The 22,791-nt window shown below is 45.4% G+C and overlaps 1 protein-coding gene and 1 pseudogene across 2 annotated transcripts; one reads left to right on the forward strand and one right to left on the reverse strand.

The window, feature by feature from the left end:
* Window positions 1–4,075: 4,075 nt before the first annotated feature.
* Window positions 4,076–5,513, reverse strand: LOC100722483 (transmembrane protein 70, mitochondrial-like; annotated as a pseudogene).
* A 3,447-nt stretch (window positions 5,514–8,960) lies between these two features.
* Window positions 8,961–22,762, forward strand: Pes1 (pescadillo ribosomal biogenesis factor 1). 2 transcript variants are annotated; one of them, XM_063225944.1, is made up of 15 exons: window positions 8,961–9,115; window positions 11,606–11,685; window positions 12,563–12,716; window positions 13,808–13,917; window positions 16,057–16,228; window positions 16,310–16,399; window positions 18,635–18,751; window positions 18,964–19,038; window positions 19,255–19,344; window positions 19,521–19,651; window positions 19,993–20,118; window positions 20,237–20,421; window positions 20,876–21,057; window positions 21,145–21,327; window positions 22,307–22,762. In XM_063225944.1, exons 1-15 carry the CDS (start codon window positions 9,092–9,094, stop codon window positions 22,388–22,390), a joined length of 1,803 nt encoding a protein of 600 aa, XP_063082014.1. In that variant the 5' UTR covers window positions 8,961–9,091; the 3' UTR covers window positions 22,391–22,762. The 2 variants fall into 2 exon arrangements, with proteins under 2 accessions (XP_063082014.1, XP_003478362.1); XM_003478314.5 differs by having other exon boundaries at window positions 8,962–9,115; window positions 21,166–21,327.
* The last annotated feature ends 29 nt before the right edge of the window (window positions 22,763–22,791 follow it).

Here is a 22,791-nt window from a genome sequence, read left to right on the forward strand (position 1 = left end):
AAAGAAAGATAAACTTGAGTCATTTGTAGGAAAATGTGTATACTTTGAGGCCATAATGGTAAGTAAAATAAATGACACACAAGCTCAAATTTCCCATAAATTCTCTTATACGAGAAGCCAAAAATATAAATAATGAACAAAATATAAAAGATAAATAATAGGAAATAGGAGTTAGATCATTTGCAAAAGGAAAGAGGACCAAGAGAGGGAAAAAAAGAGCATGAAAAGGAATTAAGATGTTTTATGTACTTTTGGTATCAGCTACTAATGTATACACAAAAGCCCACTTTACTTTTCAATGGTAGTATTTATCCTGATTGATTTGGATTTCTGTCACCAGTCTATCGCTGTGCTGCCCATATGGTAGCTATGACCACATGTCGTCAGTGAGCATTTGAAATAGGACCAGTTATAATTGCAGTATCCACTGAACTTAGAATGAAAATAAATGAAAGTAGTTTATTAGTGAATGTTTCATGGGTTACATATTAAAACAATGATATTTTGGATATATTACATCAAATAAAATATATTAAAATTTAAAAGAGAAGTGATGGCTATCTTGTGACTTGCTGCCTATATCCATAGCTGGTGAATTTTTACATTACCTAATCCCCACCAAACATAGAATGGACAAATTCCATATAGCAGTGAGAATGAATGAACATTTGTAAATAGTATGGATGAATTTTGCAAAGATAATATTCAATAAAATAAGCTAAACAGGATTGGGGATTTAGCTCAGTGGCATAAGCTCCTGCCTGGCAAGCGTGAGGTCATAAGTTCAATCCCTGGTACCAAAAAAGAAGGAAGAGGAAGAGAAAGAAGCTAGATATAAAGAAAGCATATTGTGTCAGGAAATGAAATTTTCCTGGGAGTGCTCCATGTAGCCTCCTAGAAAAAATGTGTACAATACACTTGTCAGACACACGGGGAGGCTTAAATCTGTACATATTTGTCTAGCTAATTGCCCTTATGTAAAGGGATAAGGAAACTTACCTCTGAAAGAAAACCAAATAGAGCACAGATCAGATTCTGGGGTAAGTTCCCAAGGTTCCAACATGGCTGAGCACCACATTTGTAGGTACTGGCCTACCTAACATGCTAAAGTTCAGACTTTGGAAACTAGCAACATGACAACCAAAAGCACTGGGATTTGTCTGGCTTTTGGAGTGATGTACAGCCAGCTCTCCCTATCCATGGGCTCTGTATTTATAGTACAATCAACAATGGATCAAAAATATTCAGAAAAGTCCAGGTTCAATGGTGCATGCCTGTAATCCTAGCACTCAGGAGGGTGAGGCAGGGGGATTGCTGGGAGTTTGAGGTTAGCGTGTGCTACATAGTGAGTTTAAGGACATCCTGAGTGACAGAGTGAGATCTTGTCTCAGAAAAAAAATTTATAGAAAAAATAGTATCTGTACTGAACATGTACAGACTTTTTAATCATTGTTCCCTAAACAATAAAGATGGAATGATTTGCACATTTATATGTACTAGATATTATAAGATGATTTAAAGGGAAGGGTCTATGCAAATATTAAGCCATTGCATGTAAGGGGCTTGTAATACAGTATCTCCACTTAGCCTTAGATGCAAACCAGTGAGGGATTCTGGAGCTACTGTTAAGAGATCCAAAATCAAGGGGCAACATCTGGTAATTGCATTCACGACAGAGTCCTATGGCAAGCAGGATATTACACAGTGAAAGACAGGAGGATTCATGTATATCCCCTGGTCTCTCGTCTACATTAAAAAAGATCCACGTCTATAATTCCAGCCCTTGGGAGCCTGAGGCAGAAGGATCTGTGAGTTTGAGGTCAGTCTGGGCTACATAATGAGTTGAAGGACAGCCTGAACTGCAAAGTGAGACCTTGTCTCCAAAAAAAAAAAATAGTATAAACTATCATAAGCCAACAAATATAGCCTAAATGAAATGAACAAATGATAGAAACGCACAATTTTACTTTTGAATAGGTGAAAAATCTGATCCTGCATATAACAAGAAAATAGAGTAAATTAGTAAACAGAATCCTCCCAACAAAGAAAAATCCAGAATCAGACAGCCTTATTAGTTAGTTACACCAACAACTGAGGATTGAATGTCAGTCCTTTTCAAACTCTTCCAAAGACACAGAAGAGTTTGGGATGTAACTCAGTCTGCTTTGAGTGTGTTTAACACACTCGAAGTGCTTGGTTCAATTCCTAGCACTGCCAAAAATGGGGGGCCTAGGATGTGGTTCATTGTGAAGGATCTTGGTTCAGTTCCTTGTAACACACACACACACACACACACACACACACACACACACACACACAGAAGAGAGACAGAGAGAGAGAGAGAGAGAGAGAGAGACTAAAAGAAGAGGGCACATTTTCTAACTTATCCTATGAAGCCAGTCTTTCCCTTGTAAAAGCCAGACAAAGATACCACAAGAAAACTACCGATTAATGTCCCTCATCAATAGAGGGGCAAAAATCCTCCACAATACACTACAAAATTGAGTCCAATAGCTTACTAAAAGAATTATACACCGCAATCAATTAGGACATCACAGAAATGCAAAAAGATTCAACATAAAAAATTAATGAAACCCGGGCATGGTGGCTCACGCCTGTAATCCCAGCACTCGGGAGGCTGAGGCAGGAGGATTGTTGCAAGTTCGTTCGAGACCAACCTGGGCTACACAGTGAGCTCAAGGCCAGCCTGAACTGCACAGCGAGACCCTGTCTCAAAAAGACAAAAAAAAAAAAAAAATTAATGAAAAACATCACATTAGTAAACAAAATACAAACCCCACAAGATTATCTCAATTAATGCAGAAATAGCATTTGACAAAAAGCCTAATCATTTCATAAATAAAATAAAACATTCAGGGAACTAGAAATAAAATATAATTTCCTCAATGTGATAAAAGCCATTTATGAAAAACTCACAGTTAACATCATACTGGAAGGTAAAAGCTCTAACTCTGAAAAAAAAAAAACGAGGAACATGACAGGGATGCTTGCTCTCAATAGAGCTGTTCAGCATTGTTGTATCCAATGCCCTAACCAGAGAAACTAAGAAAAAAAGGCATCAAAATTAAAACAGATGGAGTGGGGATATAGCTCAGCAGTACAGCACTTGCCTGGCAAGCATGAGGTTATGAGTTCAATCCCTAGTACCAAAATAAAATAAATAAACAAAACTGAAAAGCAGATAAAGCTATCTCTATTTTCAGGTGACACGATCCTAAACAAAGAAAATCCCAAACACACACACCCAACCTGTTAAAATATTATATAAATATAATATTTAAATATTATAATATATAAATATTACAATAAAATAAATTTGGCAAAGCTACCAATACCAGATGAACACAAAACAATTCAGCTGTTTCTTTACTCCAGCAGTGAATGATACAGACAGCAAATAGAAAAAAGTATTATTTACAGTAGCATTCAAAAGACTAAAATACTTTCAAATAAATTTAACAAAGGAGGCAAGAGAGCTGTATACTGAAAAGCATTACTGCATGATTAAAGAGAATCTAAATAAATGGAAATACATCTGTGTTCTCAGATTGGAAATTCTTTTTTTTTTTTTTTTTTTTTTTTTTACCGGTACCAGGAACTGAACTCACAACCACATGCTTGAAAGGCAGGCGCTTATGCTGTTGAGCTAAATACTCAGCCCCTCAGATTGGAAATTATACTATTGTTTTTTGTTGGTATCAGGTATTGAACTCATAACCTGGCACTTTCCAGGACAGGCACTTACACCACTAAGCTAAACCCCCAGCCCATAATGTACTATTGCTAAGATGGCATATTAGTCCGAGTAATCTACAGATTCAATACAACCTTTATCAAAATTCTAATGGCTTTTTCCTGTTCGTTTTTTCAGAAATAAAAGAGCTTATTTTCAATTCACATGGATTTGCAAGGGGACTTTAACAGTCAAAACAATATTGAAAAGGAAAAACAAAATTAGAAGGCACACAATGATTTCAAATATTCCTGCAAAGCTACTTTTAGGCACAGAGAACAATGGAATAGAATTGAGAGACTAGATATAAACACTCACATATATGATCAATTAATTTTTTTTAATTTGGTACTGGGACTCAAACTCATGAGTTCACATTTGTCAGGCAGATGCTGAGCTATATCCCCAGTCCACGGTAAATTAATTTAAAAAAATAAACATGACAGCATTTTTAAGTTTTCAAACATAGTTTGCTCTATTATAAAGAATCATTCTCTGAAAAGTTATAGAAGCTATGGTAGTTTCAAATTATTTTTAACAATGACTAACAATACAAAAGTAAAGGCAATCTTATACTTGGAAACATAAATTACATTTAAGAACAAACATAAAAATAATAGGTTCATTTCTCATCCTCAATCGGTTTCTTTTCACTGTCTTCTTCTATATCGTAGGTAAATGGTTTGTCATAACCCATTACATGGTTATAGTCTTCAGGGTTTGGAAAGACCACTGGATTTACGGTGATTTTGTTTTAGCATAAAATGTGGTAAACATGTGTGTGCTGTCTGGAATCTTCATGTCAATCTGGTGAAATACTGCTCGTTTCTAGAAACACAATATTGTAAGTAATGGCTTTATAAGTGTTCGTTGTGGCCTCATGGTTCAACCAAATGACATAGCCTTTTGCAAGAAAATAAAGCAGTACTGGGGTGATCACTGTAAAGCTCCCTGTAATACCATAAAATAGAGGATTTGCAAAGGCAGACTTCCAAATACAACTTTGTGAGAAACGTATGGTAGAAATGTAATGTTGATCACACTTGGAGAATAAGAGAAACATTTCATACCAAATACTGCACAGGCCAAATTCCAGTATAAATCAGCCTTCCATCTTCCGATTTGATAAGTTGTGTATGGGAACCTCAAACACATCCTTCTCATCAAGCAGGTAATCTCAGGTTACCCAACTCTTTTGGTTCTCGCTCCAGGTGCAGCAGCCACTTTCTTTGCAAATTAACCCTTCTGGGCTACTCAGGGTTAGAAAAGAAATTTAATAGAATTGTCCAGACAAACAGGTTGGCTGTGGAATCACCTTAAAGTGCTTAGAGACGCCCAGAAAGGTAAGCACTTTACTTTTTCTCACGGAGCTCCTAACTTGCAGCTTCTGCAAGCCCCGCTTACGGAGCGCTTCCTCCCTCGTACCTGCCACTAGCTGGACCGGGAGGCTGCAGTGGTGTCCAGGCCCAGCGCGACGCCGGCTCCCCACGTCCCAGCCCGTTGCTCGAGCCTCGAGCCACCGTCCCACACTAGCCTGAGCGGCCAGAGGAAGTGTGCAGCTCCTCGCAGCCCCGAGCTCCTGCACCCGCCGGGCCGAACATCCGCTGCAAGAGGCAGCACGCGCAGCGTCCACCCTGGGCCCGGGAGCGCGACGGCCGCCCACGAGGCCGCCCTCTTTCTGCCTAGCAGCAGTCCGGCTGCCCACAGCTCGCCCAACGCCGGGATCAGTGTCTAAGGCTGAGAAGATGCAGAGGAGCATTCTGTGGCGATGGCCACTGCAGAAGGGTGCGCGTCCCGCGCCCTGGATCTTTGTTGGGCCGCATATTTTAATTTGTTTGGTACAGGGGCTTGAACTCATTACCTCGCGTTTGCTTGCCAGGCAGCCGCTGTGCTGCTCAGCTATATACCCGGTCTTACTATTTTAATTTCTTACAAGCTACTGATATTTGACTTCCTGCCACTTCCGTGAGTGTATTTTATACATTTGTTAAACTGTCAGATTATTTTGTCACAGTCTGCATTCATTCTGGGATTTTACCAACCTCCTAATGATTTTTCTTTTTGGCTCAGAGGTATTACATGAAAATCCACTCTTTATGCTGTGACATTCTGTTGGTTTAAACAAATATATAGTGTCACACTTCCACCATTCTTTTTCTTTTTCTTTTCTTTTTTTTTTTTTTTTTTTTTTTTTTTTTTTTTTTTTTGTCTTTTTTGAGACGGGGTCTCACTATGCAGTTCAGGCTGGCCTTAAGCTCACTTTGTAGCCCAGGCTGGTCTCGAACTCGCAACGATCCTCCACCTCAGCCTCCCAAGTCTGGGATTACAGCGTGAGCCACCACACCCAGCTCACCATTATCTATTTTTAAAGTATTTAAACAACTATACCAAACAGTTAAAATTGTCCAGTTTTACAGGGGAAGAGAGATACATCAAAGGTGGCTTTGCCAACATTGGAAGAAAACCAGGAGTGTCCACCTGCAGAGACTGGGCTCTTCAGTGTGATGGTGACAGAAGTCTGGCATTACACCATATTAGAAAGCTTTTTTTTTTTTTTCTTTTTCTTTTCCAATTCTTGGGGATTGAACCCAGGGCCTCTGCACTGAGCTACAACTCCAACCCTGCCCCTCTGTTTTGAGATGTTATTTCAATTGCCTTTCATAACAGAGAGAAGGGACCTAAGAGTTGTGTGCCTGTGTCTATTCGCTATGTATGAGTTCAGCAGAAACTTCCTTTCCTTGAGCCTCAGTTTCCCTACTTGTAAAATGTGCTTCCTAGATTACTTCTATTTTAGCTCCAGACCAGAATATCTCTAATTATGTCTTCCCCAATCCCTTAATGTGAGCAAAACAGAGTTCATCTTTTTGTGAATGACTTCTATGAAGGATCAACTGCATGATTGTTTTGTTTTTCGTGGTGCTGAGAATCAGAAGCTTTTCACATTCCAGGCAAGTACTCTACCCTTGAGCCACACTCCCAATCCCTAGCTATGTGATTCGTGAGGGTTAGTACAAGATGAAAATACAGGGCCTTAGCCAGGTGTGGTGGCTCATGCCTGTAATTCCAGCACTCAGGAGGCTGAGGCAGGAGGATTGTTGTGAGTTTGAAACCAGCCTGGGCTACAAAGTAAGTTCAATGCCAGCCTGAACTGCATAGCAAGACCCTTTCTCAAAAACACACACAAAAAAGAAAATACAAGGCCTTTTCTTTAAAAATTATTATGAATCTCAAGACAGTGACAGAGCACTGGACCAAGTGCAAGGACCCTGTTGGTTGCCCAGATCACATGCCTATGACATTAGCCCTGCTCCTGTGTTTCCTTCATGAGCCTAATATTGCTGACCTCTCCTGCCCATCACACTCCTCCTTCCATCATACCTCTGGGTTCCAGTCATAAAGAACTTTTTGTGGGTTTTTTGTTGTTTTGTTTGTTTGTTTTAGACAAGATTTTGCTATGTAGCCCAGGCTAGCTTTGAACTCATAGCAATCCTCCTCTACCACCACGCTCAGCTTCATCATGGACTTTTTGAAGTTCTCTGGATTCTCTGAACTTTTTCCTCTTGCCCAGGTATCCTTTCCTTTTTTTTTTTTTTTTTTTTTTTTTGTACAAGGATTGAACTCAAGACTTAGAGCTTGCAGGCAGGTGCTTGTGCGACTAAGCTAAATCCCCAGTCCTCTCCTTCCCTTCTTTATCAGCTCTTTTGTCTTCAGCTTTGTTTTGTGTGCCTTTGGTGGTGCTGGGGATGGAACCCACAACCTCAAGCCCTGACCTCAGTTTCTTTCAAAATCTCCCTCATCGATCTTCTGCTGTGAACATCAGCCCCTGGTTTTCCCCACATCTCTCAGGAAGCCTTTTGCCAGCTCACCCTTTCATGTCCAGTTTCCATATTTCATTGTTTATAGAATTTCTGGGATTGTTGTTCTAACTTTAAAGTAGGAAAAAAAATCCAAATTGTTTGAAACAAGCATTAACCAATGCTTAGCATTTGTTCATACCTACAATGGATGACTTCTATGACCATGATCTTCCATCACGTCACATTCATAGAAGCCTCAAATTTAAACTTTGGAAGGATTTTCCAAATGGAGTTTGGAAGCTCCAAGGAAAAAGACACCAAGAACTTTAGAGTTATTTTTCGGGGTTTTTTTGTTTGTTTGTTTTACTTTTTGTTTTTGAGACAAGGTTTCACTAGGTAGCCCAGGGTGGCCTCAAGCTTAGTGATCCTCCTCCCTCAGCCTTCAGAGTGCTGGGATTACAGGTGTGCACCATCACACCCCACAAGGATTTTAGAGTTGTATTTATTTCCCAGACTACATTACCTAAAACTGGCATGAATATTTAAATACATCATGCAAATATCCCTTTGGAAGCACAATATGGAATTTACACCATGAATCGTGTAACTCTGCCCTGCCTTTTGTTTTTCAGTTCGCTGCTAAAGGTTAGAAAATGTAAGCAGCCTCTGAGGCTACCTCTGAGAAGAAAAAATCGATTTTGCTCTATTTTATCTTCATGAGAGCAAAAAAACAACACAGAAGCTGAAGGCAAAAAGCAAACTGGTATCAAACTATATCATGTACAGGTACAAATTATCTATGATGAATGTTATCATTATATATCTAAAATGTGCCAATTTAATAATAATTAAAAAAAAAAAAAAAAGGACGTGGTGGCGCACGCCTGTAATTTCAGCCCTCAGGAAACTAAGACAAGAGGATTGTTGCGAGTTCAAGACCAGCATGGGCTACAAAGTGAGCTTAAGACCAGCCTAAACTGCGTAGGGAGACGCTGTCTCAAAAGACCAAAAATAAAAAACAAAGTAAAATAAAATAAAAAACACTAGACCTAAAAAAAAAAAAAAAAGTAAACTAATTGCACTTGCCACGCCAGCGAGGCTCCAATGACGCCTAGCAACCGTTGCCTTAACAACACGATTTCCGCCAGCTCCAGGAACATGGTTCCCCTCATATCCCAGAAGGCACTGCGTTGTCCCCTGGTCTTCGGCCTCTCTCCAACCCAACATGCAATTAGGTTCGCTTTGCTAAGCAATTTTCACTAGGGTGATTATAAAAATGCCTGAGTCTGAACTGTCTATAACAGGGATACGAGTGGGAAAAAAATCTCAAAATGTGTATCTAGTGATTTGTTTTTAGAGACTTTGGTTGTAAAGGCGATTATAAAGCTTCTCCTTTTTCTGGATCTGTTCAGGCACCTTATTGGGCAGCCCGCACAGATTAGAGGCGTCAGGGGGTCCTCGGGGTCCTAAGCAGGGCACGTGCGAGAGGAAGTGGCGCTCTCTGTCCGCGCGGACCTGATAGAATCTTAGACGTGGAGTCATGGGAGGCTTGGAGAAGAAGAAGGTGAGTGGCAGAGACTCGGAAGTTTTCGGGAAGTGGAAGACCGGGAGTGGCGGAGCCTACAATCATCTTTCCCTGGTTTTGGCTCCTTGTGGGGCAGGAACGATAGGATCAAGGAGGCGGGGACAGCCATGAGAAGGGATTGGAGGATGGGCTAGCACTGTACTGCAGTGTTCGTCTGAAATCTAGGAAAGAACTGCGAAGATATTTCTATCGAAATAGTTACAAAACATTGCTTCACCCCAAACGCAGGCCGAGTCGTAGGAAGACATTTTGCAAACTGCGCAACAGAACGTACGGTTCATTTCTAAGACTTGCGTCCTTTTGATTGAATCAAGGCACCGTTACGAAAACAAACAATCATAGGTGGTCTCTGCTTTCCCCGAGTTTGCTTTCTGGCGTACTGGGAAGATGGGCACAAAAATAAGCAAATAAAATGACCACAGATTTTTAAATACTGAGAAGGAAACCAATGAGGAATGAGGTCGAGACTGTAAAACAATGCGTATTCTAGTTAGTGACGTCTTGGAAGTTTTCTTCAAGGCATAACTCTTGCTTTCAAATCTGAAAGAGCGAAACATGCTTGATAGCTTCTGGGGAAGTAAGAGTCTTTAGCGAGCAAGCCTGGTGTTGGAAACTAAATACCATGACCAAAAGGTAGGGAAGGCCTAAAAAAAGCTGGGTTTTAGAACCATATTGACATTTTGAGCCAAATAATTCTTTGTTGTGAGAAGAGTTGTCCTGTGCATTGTAAGATGTTTAACAATATTGTTAACCCACCTTTTAGGTCCCAGTAGGACCAAACAACCAAAAATGGTCTGCAGACATTGTTGAATTCTCTTCCTCTACTCCGCACATGTACCCAGGAAGTAAAGGCATCCTGTTGAGAACCAGTTATCCCATGAATGTTTGACAGAGATATATGTGGCACAGGATAGTAGAAAACACTCCTATGAAAACTGAATGTTGTGATACAGTCTGAAGTTTATCTTTATATTCCCAACATTTAGCATGGCCCTTCATACAATTATTGAATGTCTGAAGGAAAGAATGAATGGTATGTTTCATGAATGTGAAGTTATCATAAACATATAGGAGACTACAGGTTTGACTCTCAAGAGATGGGAAGTCTTAGAGACCGTCTGTCTTATTCCAGAGTAGACTTTTGGAAGGGACATTTGCATGGTTAGCATTGCAGGCTGTTTGGTACAGTGCACTGCTTTTATTAAGCATACTGAGATGTGAGTGTGAGGCAGCATCTTAACACCACAGACATTCAGATGGTTGCACAGGGCAACATGCTTGAGGATATGTAGAGACTATTTTTTTTCATTTTTGTTTTATCTTTATTGCTCTTATAGTGTCTAGTTTTGAACATGTGAAGAGGACCTGTTACTGTCTCCTGAAAATGGGAGAAGGCAAAGGCTGTGGCTTATGTTTTGTGGCATATATTTTCTTTTTCTTTTATTTATTTATTTTTCCTCCAGTACTGGGAATGAATATGGGGAATACTGAGCCAGGTCCCCAGCCCTTAATAATTTTATTTTGAAATATGGTTTCGGCTTGAACTTGTGATCCTCACTGCCTCAGCAGTGACCTGAACGATTGGCAAGGCATGCATTTTCTGCCAAGATGCTGTCCCCAAAAGAGCAAAATTGGTTGGGGGGGGGCGTAGCCTAGATATTGCAGTGGCTTGTGGCCCTCTCAAAAGGGCCACATTATATAAGCAAATCTGTAGTATATCTGTGCTATTAGTATTTCATGGGGCTGTGGAGAGAAAAGAATGAACTGTGGGGCTGTCCAAAAAAGTCTTGTGATAAAGGGTGTTTGTTTTTGAGACAGGATTTCACTATGCAATTCAGGTTGTCATTGAATTTACTTTGTAGCCCAGGCTGGTCTCAAGCTTGCAGCAGTCCCCTTGTTTCAGCCTTCTGAAACAATCCCAAATGTCCTGGGATTACAGGCGTGCACCATCTTGCCTAGCTGGTAAAAGGATATTAATGGGGGAGATTGGAGATTGAGAACACTGGTTTAGCAGTTAAGAGCACAGACTTTGGGACTTGTACCTGGCTTTGAACCCCAGCCCCAGCTTTTAAAAAGCTATGTAATGTGGACAGGTTGTTTCACTGAACTTGTTTCCTCTGTGAAATTGGGGGTCTAATGGCACCTATCTCAGGGGGTTGTGAGAATTAAATAATATGTCAAAAGCAGTATCTGTACTGGCCAGTACGTAGAACTAGTGCTAAGTACTTGGCACATCATCAGAGTCACAACACCTCATAGTCCAGTGTGTGTCCTTTATGTTGAAAACCACAAGGATAGTACAGGAGAGCTCATTGAGATAGGCCAGCTCTCTCCCTCCAGGTTTACTATTCCAGTTACATCATGGCCACTTGTCCAGAGTGATAGTTGCCTCTGGAATTAGGCATGGCCAGAGTTTGATGTCTGTCATTTAAGTATTGCTAACAGAGAATTGTTTTTTCCTTCCCTAAGTATGAACGAGGCTCTGCCACCAACTACATCACCCGAAACAAAGCCCGCAAGAAGCTGCAGCTGAGCCTGGCAGACTTCAGGTGAGATTGAAAGGAGTAGAATTGGGTCCTTGGGGAGCCTGTGCTGTGAAATGCACAATGAAAACTCAGCTGCCTCCTGGTCTCACCTTGTGCTTCTGTAGACTAATATTCTGTTATTCTTCCTCTTTGTCACCTGGCTTTGCTTTAGTGGGATGTGCTGTGCCAGGTATGGTCCAGGGGTAATTTGAGGAGAACTGGGTCTGCAGAATGAGTTGGTGGAATCTTTGCCACTCTATTTTGGTAGAAGAGACCAATGATCCTGCAGCTGAGGGTTCTTGTAGAATCAAGTATAGCCTGTGGGCTCTGCCACTGGGTCAACCCTGGCCTCAGCAGCCTCTCCCAGCTCACTTTTAGGCCTAGTCCTTTGTACATGCCCCACACTTTCCAACCTTATGATCTTTGTCCTTTTTAGGACGCGTATCCTTCTACGTTTTGTTGAGGTTTTTTTTCCTTTTTCTAGTACTAGAGATTAAACCCAGAGAGTGCTGCCACAACACTCCTTGCTCTTTTTATTTTATGAGACAGGCTCTTGCTAAATTGGCCTTCAATTTGAAATTCTCTGCATTAGCCTCTCAAGAAGCTGGGATTACAGGTTTACAGCACCATACCTGGCTTGCCCCTTATGTGGCTGAAATGTTGATTTTTCAGTAAGGCTTCCAGGGCCTGCCCTCTCAAGATCCTGTTTGTTTCCTTTCTGGGTTTATGACAGACTCTATTACGCATTTGTGTGAAAACCTGTGATTCTGAAACTCCTGCATTAGGATGTGAGCTCTCAGTGGAGAGCTCCTGAGCTCCCTGTTCACTGTTGATTTCCAGGCTCATGTGTGGCCAATGCTTTATACCTTTACTCACATGACTTACGGCTTCTGTCTTCTAGGCGACTGTGCATCCTGAAGGGCATTTATCCCCATGAACCCAAACATAAGAAGAAAGTTAACAAGGGCTCCACAGCACCCCGAACTTTTTATCTCATTAAAGACATCAAGTTTCTCCTCCATGAACCCATTGTTAACAAATTTCGGGAATACAAGGTGAGGAAGCCTAGGCTGAATGTCTGGAAGGGTCTCCTTTACGCACTACTCTGTGACTCACTAACTGTGATCTTATGCAGCTTGCCAGCCTCTCTGAGCAAGTGTATTTGAAGGAAGAGATCATTTGGTCTCAAAAGGATGTCTCAAAGATTCACTGAGATTGCATGTCTGGAAATCATTTGCACAGAACTGGCCAATAATTAGTGCTTTCCCTATTAACAGTTTCCCCTGGTTCTTTACTAAAAGATTACATTTTTTTGGTCCTGAGGTGAAGATTGTGCTATTTCAGGGTCTTTCTGGTACATTGCCTAAAGAAACAGCTCTTAATCTGGTTCTTTCTGAGGTTACTCCCAGGAGACTGAGTGTTCCATTCCACAGACAGATATCATTCACTGCTCAAATACCACAGGGACAACAGAAACCTATTTTTACCAAATGGAAATAACTGAAAAAGTAGACTAGCTACTGACGCTTCCGCCTGGGAGCAGGGTCTGGCTGAGCAGAGGGGTGCCATCTGGTGGCCAACATGAGACTGAGCAGCGTAGTTGCAGACTTGATATTGATAGTGGGCCCATGGTGGGAGATGACTGTTTCTGAGCTGCTGTTTGTCATCCCAGATGCTGTTTGAGCTTCTGGGAAGTCCTAAAGGTGGGCTTGAACAGAAGTTCTTTGAAGGAAGTTATCAGATGAGTTGGAAGACCAGGCTGATGCTGACGAGTTAGGAACAAGGCCCAGCCCGTCTGACTCTGTTCTTTCTCAGTGGCACATCACTTTGCCTCTTTTTCAGCTAGAAAGTGGGGCTTATCTGCCTTGTTTTCTTCCCTTGTAAACATGGCATCAACGTATCTGTGAGTGGTTATTGCTGTGCGTCATTAAAGGAGGTATCTTGGTCCAGCTCAAGTCATCGTAGGTCAATCGGGTGCTCTGACTGCTGTGCACATCCTTGGCTGAGGGGGCTGATCTATAGCCAGACGGCCAAGGCCAGCTTCTGGAGGCAGTGAGAGGCTGCCCACCCCTTGGATTCATCGTCTGTGGAAGAAAGTGACCAGCAGTCCTTGGTACAGCCGCAGTGGTCCCTTCCTACTTTCCAGGTGTTTGTTCGGAAGCTCCGGAAGGCCTATGGGAAAAGCGAGTGGAACACTGTGGAGCGTCTGAAGGACAATAAGCCTAACTACAAACTTGACCATATCATCAAGGAGCGGTGAGTCAGGCACTGCTCAGAGCACTACTGTCTTCCCTGCCTGCCTCTGTCCTCTCATTGAGGATGGTCAAGGACAAGACCAAGACTGTGTTCAGAGAGTGCACATCCTTGTGAGGAGACAGACCCAAATCCAAACTGACAAGTCACCATAGTGATTGCAAATTGTGCTGAGTACCATGAGGGATATAGGCAGCATGCAAGGAACTGGAGGAGGTGTGTCAGTGACATACCTGTCAGAGGAGTTGTCTCTGGAGAATGATGTTTGAGCCACTTGGGGGAACCACATTCAAGCAGGAGGAAGTGCATGGCCTTGTGGTAGGAGAGAGTGAGACCTCTGGGGCTACATGTGGAATACATGATGAGACATGTGAGGCATGGGAAGTCCCTGTAATTCATGTGCAGAATCAATGATACTTAACCAGAGTCATGTTGCCTCTCCAGTGGACATTTAGCAATGTCTGGAGTGCTTTTAGTTTCCTGTAGATAAAGCCAGGGTTGTTGTTACATTACCCAGAACAAGCTCTGTAACAGCAGTCTATCCCAAGGTGTCAGTAGTGGTCAAGTTCAGAAACAGTAAACTAGTGACTGCCTCTTTTCTTCTGGGCTAATGGTCCAAGTACACGTAGCTGCAGAATAGGTGGCCTAGGCTCTGTTCATGTCAGTATGAGCTATCCTGGGAATGGCCCTGGCCTAGAAGCTAGGTTCATGATGTTTTTATCCCAGTATTGTGGCCATGAACTGGGCAGTTGGACAGTGCCCATCACAAACACAAAGATGATGTTCTTTCCTGTCTTGCCTATTGCGTAGCTGTTCTGTGCAACAGATAAATAGAGAGGCACTCAAGCCTCTGGATTCATATATCAGCTGGCACTAGCATCCCCTTAACTGGAATCAGAGCTTAAGAAAGAAAATCAGGTGGCCTAGCAATGACTAGTGCCATTTCTACAAGTGTTCCTCAAGCTGAGGAATTATGAAACTGCAAAGGACCAGAGAGGGGCAATTGAGATTTCTGCCTCTGCACTGAGAGCCCCAGATGGTTCTTTTGTTGCCTCCATCCCTGCTTGGGTTTGAAATCTAGCAGACCTCTCCTGACTTACTGCAGTGAGTGACAGTCCCAAGTTCTTCAGAGTCCTTTATGAAATAGCAAAGCCTCTCCAAAGGAAGCTTCTTGGAAGGGAGTTTGGAGGTCAGAAACTCTAGAGGCTGGTCCAGCTGCAGGGATGTTGGGAGAGGCCAGAAATTCCGTCTGTCCACTTGTGCACAGAGCATTTCTAGATTGCTGCAATGGCCCAGTTTAAATCACCAGTCTGGTCTTGTAGTGTCATCTGGAAAATGGTGAGGCAGTATCATTTTCCAGATGAAGTTGGGGTTGGCTGTGGCAAAGTTACCTGCCCTGGGGTACATGGTACTGGAACCCAGCTGTCATTCATTACTTGTGGTTCAGTGTGTTCTCTATGCCCTGCACCTCAGTCCCTCAGCTGGGCAGCCACACAGTGGTAGATTCCACCTAGGGTGACTAGTTTTCCACAGCTTCCTCATTTCCTACAGTGTTCCTAGAAATACTTCCTTGTTCTGTCTCTTCCTAGACTCCTTCAGGTCTCACTTTTACCTGAAGGAGTACTTTACCTTTTTGCAGCATTTTTACCTCTGGTTCTAATTGATTCTGTCTAGTAGATGAACCTGAGTGATGAGAGTCAAGAAAGACATACCCCACTGTAGTGATCTGTGCCTAGGCCCAGACACACATTCCTCCCAGGCCCACGAGGCAGCTGCCCATTTCTTTTCCTTTGTGGACCTTCTATAGATCATCTTTGAACTAAAGGTTTTTATCTTCAAAAAGGATCAGAGAGCCACTAACTCTGTCTACTTTCATAGAGCAGTGGTCAAGGCCAGGTCTGTGGTGGGGTGACTTGGGGTTCCCACTGGAATTTCTCTGGCCTTCAGAGCTCAGTGATTCCTCCTAGAGCAGTTCCAGGTCTGCAGTCAGCTTGAGTGCCGGTAGGTCGAGGAGTGACGCTGGCAAGGCCAAGCTGGGGGAATGGTACCTCTGGGGTGACCGATGGCGTAGAGGATGGAAATCAGGATCCTCTTGGAGCCCAGGCTGAATAAACTCACGAGCACAGCCCCCATGGCCCTCAGGTACCCTACATTCATCGATGCTCTGCGGGACCTGGATGACGCCCTGTCCATGTGCTTCCTCTTTTCCACCTTCCCACGGACAGGCAAGTGCCATGTGCAGACCATCCACCTGTGCCGCCGGCTTACTGTGGAGTTTCTGCATTACATCATTGCTGCCCGTGCCCTGAGAAAGGTGAGCTGGGTGCCAGGGAGCCTGCTTGCCCTCCCCTGCCACTTGTGGCTGTCACCACATTGTCTGTCCCTCTCCCCTCAGGTCTTCCTGTCCATCAAAGGCATTTACTACCAGGCCGAGGTGCTGGGGCAGCCCATTGTGTGGATCACACCCTATGCCTTCTCCCATGATGTGAGTGTGCCCATAGGGAAGGTCTTGTGCTGGGTCCTGGATGAACATGAATGTATGCAGGACAGACTTACTGTCCTGAGGAGTCCAGCACATGCTGAGTTCCTGATTGTTGGCTCCAGTTGGAAGTAGGACGGGGAATGTGCTGCACAGCCCTGTAGCTCTCCGTCACACTGTCCATTGTAGGATTTCCAATGTGATAAGTAGATATTCAGAGCCTAGCATTAAGCCTAATTAAGAACAGGTGTCCTCAAGCTCTCCCAGCTCCAGCACACATCACCTGGATGACCTCAGACATGCTCAACTCATCGGTGCCTCATTCAATTAGAGTTCTAAGCCCTGTCATGAGAATTTAAGGGAGAAGAAATCTTAAGTGCCCTGTGCTTCACTCTTGGGGCTGAATGAAAAGTGTGAGCCACTTTGGGTGAATGTATGTATGCCTTCACACCCATAGGGTCCTCATCCCCAATCTGTCACTGACAACTCTGATCCTGGCAAGCTGTTTCGTTTCTGCTTCTGCTCCCCCATCCCATTCTCCCCACAACTGGAGAATGGGGTGACCCTAGAGGTGGGGGTGGGGGAAAGCACTTAACATGGCCCTGCCTCTTATTGACGTCTCTTTAAGTTTTGGGGGGTTCTTGCCAGGGTCTGACAGAGAAATGCTAGTTTTGCCTCCAGTGGAGGCTTCATTGGCCTCTAGTGTCCCCAAGGGTCTGTCTTGGCCCAGCCACCTGACTTATTCTGTGGCCTGCCCTTAGCCTGCCTTTCTGCTTCTTCATAGCAGGAGCTGGTGTCTTCTATAGACAGCAGGTAAGGCCGACAGTCTTGTTGAGGTAATGGGCTGCTGCTGCCTGGGTTACCTTCAGGTGCCCTGGGGAGTTCTAGGGCTGGGTATAGCACTGTGGGTGAGAGGTGAACTTTGGCAGTCCCTGTGCCACCCCTGGGGCAGATTTAGGTAGCCAGAGCCTATGGTCCTTCCCTCTTCCTCTCTGCATCCCTCCTCCTCCTTCCTTCCTGCTTTTCTCTGTCCTTCCTGTTCTCTGATGTCCCACCCCCGTGCTACTCAGACTGGTCTTTGTGTGCCTTCCCGAGTGGTGAATAGGGCCCTGTGGAGGGACAGCCTCCACACAGCTGGCTCGGGGGGAAGGGCACAGCTGTCTAGTCCCCCTTCCTGACCAGCTGGTCACCACTGCTTCCTTTAGCCAAAGATGAACAGCCAGTCCTTGGCTGTAGTGAGGCCCTGGTATGCCCCTTTCCTGAGTAGCAATGCTCTCTGTAGACTGGGGGGTGGGAGAAAGTAGGGGGTGCTCTTCTCAGTTCCATGCTGTGTAGGTATGGGCTTGGTATCCAAATGCCCAGCAGGCCCATCAAGGGACCAGGCAGAACCCCCACAGCACACATCACTCACTGCCTGTCAGTGAAGAGATAACTCAGAGCCTCAGTATACCCAGCAGCAAAGGGATGCCATGCTCGTGACTAATTTTGATGTTTCTTGAAAAATTCTCTTGTTCAACCCTGGGGCCCTCAGAGTTGGGTTGACCTCCCTGGTTCTAGAGGGTTGGACAAGTTGAGAGTTGAGGTACAATGGTCCAGGTCTCATCACCTGCTCAGGGCAAAGATGAACCATGCTTGGTGGGTAGGCAGCTCATGAATCTGACTGCCTCTGCTCTGAGCGAATAGTGATTCTGCCTGTCATTTCCCAGGGGCTCCCTGCACTCGAGCTGGGCCTTCAGGTTTTACTTCCTGTATGGGCTTGAGGAGAGGTCACTGAAATGTGGACATCTCTCCCAGGGCTCTTCCCAGTGTATGGACGGCCTTTGCAAGGCACTTCCCACTGAGGTCTGTTGCCCTTCTGGGCCATGGACTGGGCTGTGTGCTGGAGACCTGCCCTCTTGTTCTCAGCCGGCTCTGGCTCCAGGAACCATTGAACAGATGTTGGGAGGGATGATGGAAAGGGCTTGAGCTCCTTGGGTTGGAGGTCACTTTCAGGACAGAAGTGTGTGCTGAGGCTTGAGAGATGGAAGCAGAGGTCAGGCAGTTATAAGAACACCTTGGACCCTTCTCTTCTGGGGGAAAAGTGTCACTACTGTACCATGTGAAGGTCTGGCATCGGCCTCCAGCATAGCCCTATCCCTGGGAAACCTATCCTGAGCCTCCCTAGTGTCAAGAATGCTGATGAATGGGGGTGTGCCACAATCCCAACCTTGAATCCTTCTGATGCATCTCTTGTGCCCCCAGCACCCGACAGATGTGGACTACAGGGTCATGGCCACTTTCACTGAGTTCTACACCACCTTACTGGGCTTTGTCAACTTCCGCCTCTACCAGTCGCTCAACCTCCACTATCCACCAAAGGTAGGGCCCCTTCCTCCTTTCCCTCCCCACTGGTTTTATGAGATGGGCTCTCATTAGTAATTCGGGCTGGCCTTGGACCAACAGGGATCCTCCTGCCTCAGCCACCCAAGTGCTGTGATAATAGGCTACCATACCCAGCCTGAGCCTTTCTATTCGCACATGGATGTGAGGGGCTGAGGCTGTTCTCATCTGACTTTCCCTCTGCTCCCCAGCTCGAGAGTCAGGCCCAAACAGAAGTGAAGGCGAAGGAAGATACCTATGCATTGGACTCTGAGAGCGCCATGGAGGTGAGAGGGATTTCAGGGGTTCAGCTCGGTGTCTCCAAGGGAATAATCCCTGTCTCCAGCACCTCTGGAGTTCTGACCTTGGGTAAGGGCAACTTGAGTGGTTGGTGGTCTTAGGGCAGGCCCAGAGCTATCACTGCTTCTCTCCACCCTAGCCACACGTCAGCAGGGTACCCACCTGCACGTAGGTAGCACTGCCACTTTGCTTCTGTCCTGTAGAAACTGGCGGCTCTCAGTGCCAGCCTGGCCCGTGTGGTGGTTCCCGCAGCAGAGGAGGAAGCTGAGGCTGACGAGTTTCCTGCTGATGGCGTAAGCACAATGCTGCCTTCTGCAAGAGGGGTGGGACTGGGCATAGGGGCCATATCTAGAAAGAAGCTTGAAAGGGAGTCACCTTCAGCCCCTACCCCCACCCCCACCTCCACTCTCTTACCCACCCCCACCCCCACCCCTGGGGAAGTGAATGACTTGAGACCTGGCTTCGGCAGGAAATGGCAGTACAGGAAGAAAATCGCAGGAAAGAGCTGTTGGCTCAAGAAAAACACAAGAAGCTCTTTGAAGGCCTAAAGTTCTTCCTGAACCGTGAGGTGCCCCGAGAGGCCCTGACCTTTATCATCAGGTAGGCAGACTCTGGGCTAGCCTGTGTCATTGGCTGCATGCCAGTCTGGGTCCTGCCGTGGGTACGTGTGAGTAACATGGGGATGGCATCTGTTTAAATGGGCTTGCCCGAGCACCTAGGAAGCGCTCAACGAAGGTTACCCTCGCTGTATTGCCAGCTGAGGTCCCTGCTGGGCCATTTACTGGAGGTATTGGCATAGACTGGAGAGTCCAGGGTGGGGATGGATTCTCTCCACAAAGGGTGAATTTGTGGGCTGGGTGGCCAACACATCCCAGAGAGTTGGATCCTATAGCAGGCAGCTCATGCCTGGGGGCATTTGTGGTCTGTTCCTATCCTTGTAGAAGTTTCGGGGGGGACGTGTCCTGGGACAAATCTTTGTGCATTGGGGCCACCTATGATGTCACAGACCCCTGCATTACCCACCAGATTGTGGATCGGCCTGGACAGCAAACCCCTGTCATCGGCAGGTAGGCCCAAGGCCCTCGTGGCTACTCAGGGAGGGATCTGTCTCAAAGGGCTCTGCTGAGGAGCTGGACTTCACAATTAATCCCTTGTGACCTGTCTTTGCTGGCCATTCTGCACCAGGTACTATGTGCAGCCCCAGTGGGTATTTGACTGTGTCAATGCCCGGCTCCTCCTCCCTGTGGCAGAGTACTTTCCAGGGGTGCAGCTACCCCCGCACCTTTCACCCTTCGTGTCTGAGAAGGAAGGGGATTATATTCCACCAGAGAAGCTGAAGCTGCTGGCTCTTCAGCGAGGAGAGGATCCAGGTAAGTGGGAGAGGGCCAGCACCAGGGCGGGCACACTCCTTGATGTAGCCATTTCCCTTGGCTACAGAGTTACAGACTCTAGGGAATAGGCAACAGCAGCTGACACTCCTTGGAGCCCTGCTTTGGGTAAAGCTTAGGGGTAGGGAAGGGACCATTTGCATCTTACAGTCAGATGGTAAGATTGCATCTTACATTCAGACTAACTGAGCAGAACAGTGTAGAGTAGTTATCCATGTTCACATAGACAACAAAGTTCAGAAGTGGGGGTTGGAGGCCTTGTAAGTTCATCTGAAGGCAGCTGTACCTGTGGGGAAAGGCCAAAGGTGGCTACGTTGGTACAGTCTTGAACTGCCTTTGGCATGTCTGTCAGGTCCCTCAGTCATAGGGCCAGCATTCACTCTGCAAGGAAAAGAGCAGGTAACCAGGGCACTCATAAGCTACTAACTGTCCATAGGAAACTTGAAAGAGTCAGAAGATGAGGAGGAGGAGGAGGAGGAGGAGGAGGAGGATGAAGAAAACGAAGAAGATGACAAAGGTGATGGTGATGAAGAGGAGGAGAAAGTTGTAGAGGCTGATTTGGGGAAGAATGGAGAGGCCCACCTGGCAGCCCTGGAGGAACAGAGGATGGAGGAAAAGGTATGGGCGTGTTTGACCAGAGACACTGCCTGGAAAGTGGCCCCTCTGGTTCAGAAGGGCAGTATCCCGGGGAAACTACACCCACAGATGCCTGCTGTGTGTCCCCAGAAACCCAGAGTGATGGCAGGCACTGTGAAGCTGGAAGACAAGCAACGGCTGGCTCAGGAGGAGGAGAGTGAGGCCAAGCGCCTGGCCATCATGATGATGAAGAAGCGGGAGAAGTATCTTTACCAAAAGATCATGTTTGGCAAGAGGCGCAAAATCCGAGAGGTAAGTTCCTGTCACTGCTACCTGAGACTGGCAGATGTGGCTGCGCTATGCAGTGAGCTCAGAGGTAGGAGTGGGTGCCGGAGATGAGACTGTCCTCTGGGCAGACTCTGGATCTCGCATATACTTTTCCTGAAGTTGTCTGCTTGGCCCAGTCCTTCCCGGGGACTTTGGTCCCCTTCTGCTCCCTGGTATTCCTGAGCCTCAGGGAGGAAAGTTATCCTGGAGGAATTGAGAAGTTTTTGTTAAATGTCAATATTTTCTTTTTTTCATGTTCACAAAGTCACATAAGCTCATTTAAAAAACAAAACATGTACAACCCAGAAATCTGTAATGGATGCCACAGAAGTGGCTCACAGTCTTGTATTTGGGCTGATGTGTAGGAATAGTCCTCCAGGTTTCTCTTGTGCACATAATGGCATTGTTTGTGGAGTATCATGCTTTATATAGATTGTTTTGGGTTTTTTTTTTTTCAATAGATGGTTTTAAAGCGAGTTGTAAAATGTCCAATACATGACCTGGTCCCTGCCTATAAAGCTAGACTATATTAGTCATTCTCAGAGCTAACTTCCTTGAAAGAGTCCTTACCCACCTTGGAGTATCTCTGCAGGCTAACTCTTAAATGTGTGGTAGCTATAATCCTGAAATAGATACTGCCCAGTGACCTGGGAAGTTTTGCTTGCAAGTTCTGGTGAAGGTGTGAATGTCATCCAGCTTTCCTGATTTGTGCTGGTAAATGGGACTGTTGCTGAGGTTCCTTCATCTCTGGGAGCCAGGGATGATTGTAATTGATTTGTGAGCCTATGATATAATAAAGAGCCATAGACAGGAGGAGGTATGCCTGATTAATTGGTAGCTTTTCTACAAGCTCTGATTTTTAAGGAATAACCTGAGTAGAAAAGTGAAGATTCTCTTCCCCGTCCCCTTCCCCTCCCTCGAACCCCACCCACCCCCAGTCTGAGTTCCTTTTTCTTCTTCACAGGCCAACAAACTGGCACAGAAACGGAAAGCTCATGATGAGGCTCTGAGGTCTGAGAAGAAAGCAAAGAAGGCAAGACCTGTATGAGGCTTGTGGCCCTCCTGGCAGCTGGACATGGCAGAGACAGGCCAACGGACCTCAGTGTGGTGGCAGACCAGTCACATTTGTTCTGGTCACCCCTTCTTCCCCTGGCCAGCCCTGGCACCGTCATGCCCTCTGGGTGTGTGGGCTGTCCAGGGTCCTGTGGATGGAGCTCCCTGCTGGTGGCTGAGCAGAGAGGCCTTCTGCATTCTCAGGAGTCAGGCACCTGACAGACCTTCTCACTCTTCTACTTACATTCACCCTGGCTTTCTGAGCCCTCACTCACACGACTGGACCCGTGGTTGTCAGGGTGCTGTGATGGGGTGAGAGTGAGGAAGCTTTTGTTATTAAATGGCTGGACTTCTGCAGCAATCTGAATTTTGTGTTGAACCTTTATGGAGTTGCAA

Source organism: Cavia porcellus, unplaced genomic scaffold (assembly GCF_034190915.1).
Source record: "Cavia porcellus strain 051 isolate PalLab524CR breed Dunkin Hartley unplaced genomic scaffold, mCavPor4.1 scaffold_16, whole genome shotgun sequence".
Classification (NCBI taxonomy): Eukaryota; Metazoa; Chordata; class Mammalia; order Rodentia; family Caviidae; genus Cavia; species Cavia porcellus.

Bases quoted from the DNA above. Each gene is read 5' to 3' on its own strand.
- Pes1 (XM_063225944.1), top strand. From the start codon at position 9,092: ATGGGAGGCTTGGAGAAGAAGAAG. The intron at 9,116-11,605 runs GTGAGTGGCAGA...TCCTTCCCTAAG, and splicing joins GAGGCTTGGAGAAGAAGAAG to TATGAACGAGGCTCTGCCAC. The intron at 19,345-19,520 runs GTAAGCACAATG...TGGCTTCGGCAG, and splicing joins ACGAGTTTCCTGCTGATGGC to GAAATGGCAGTACAGGAAGA.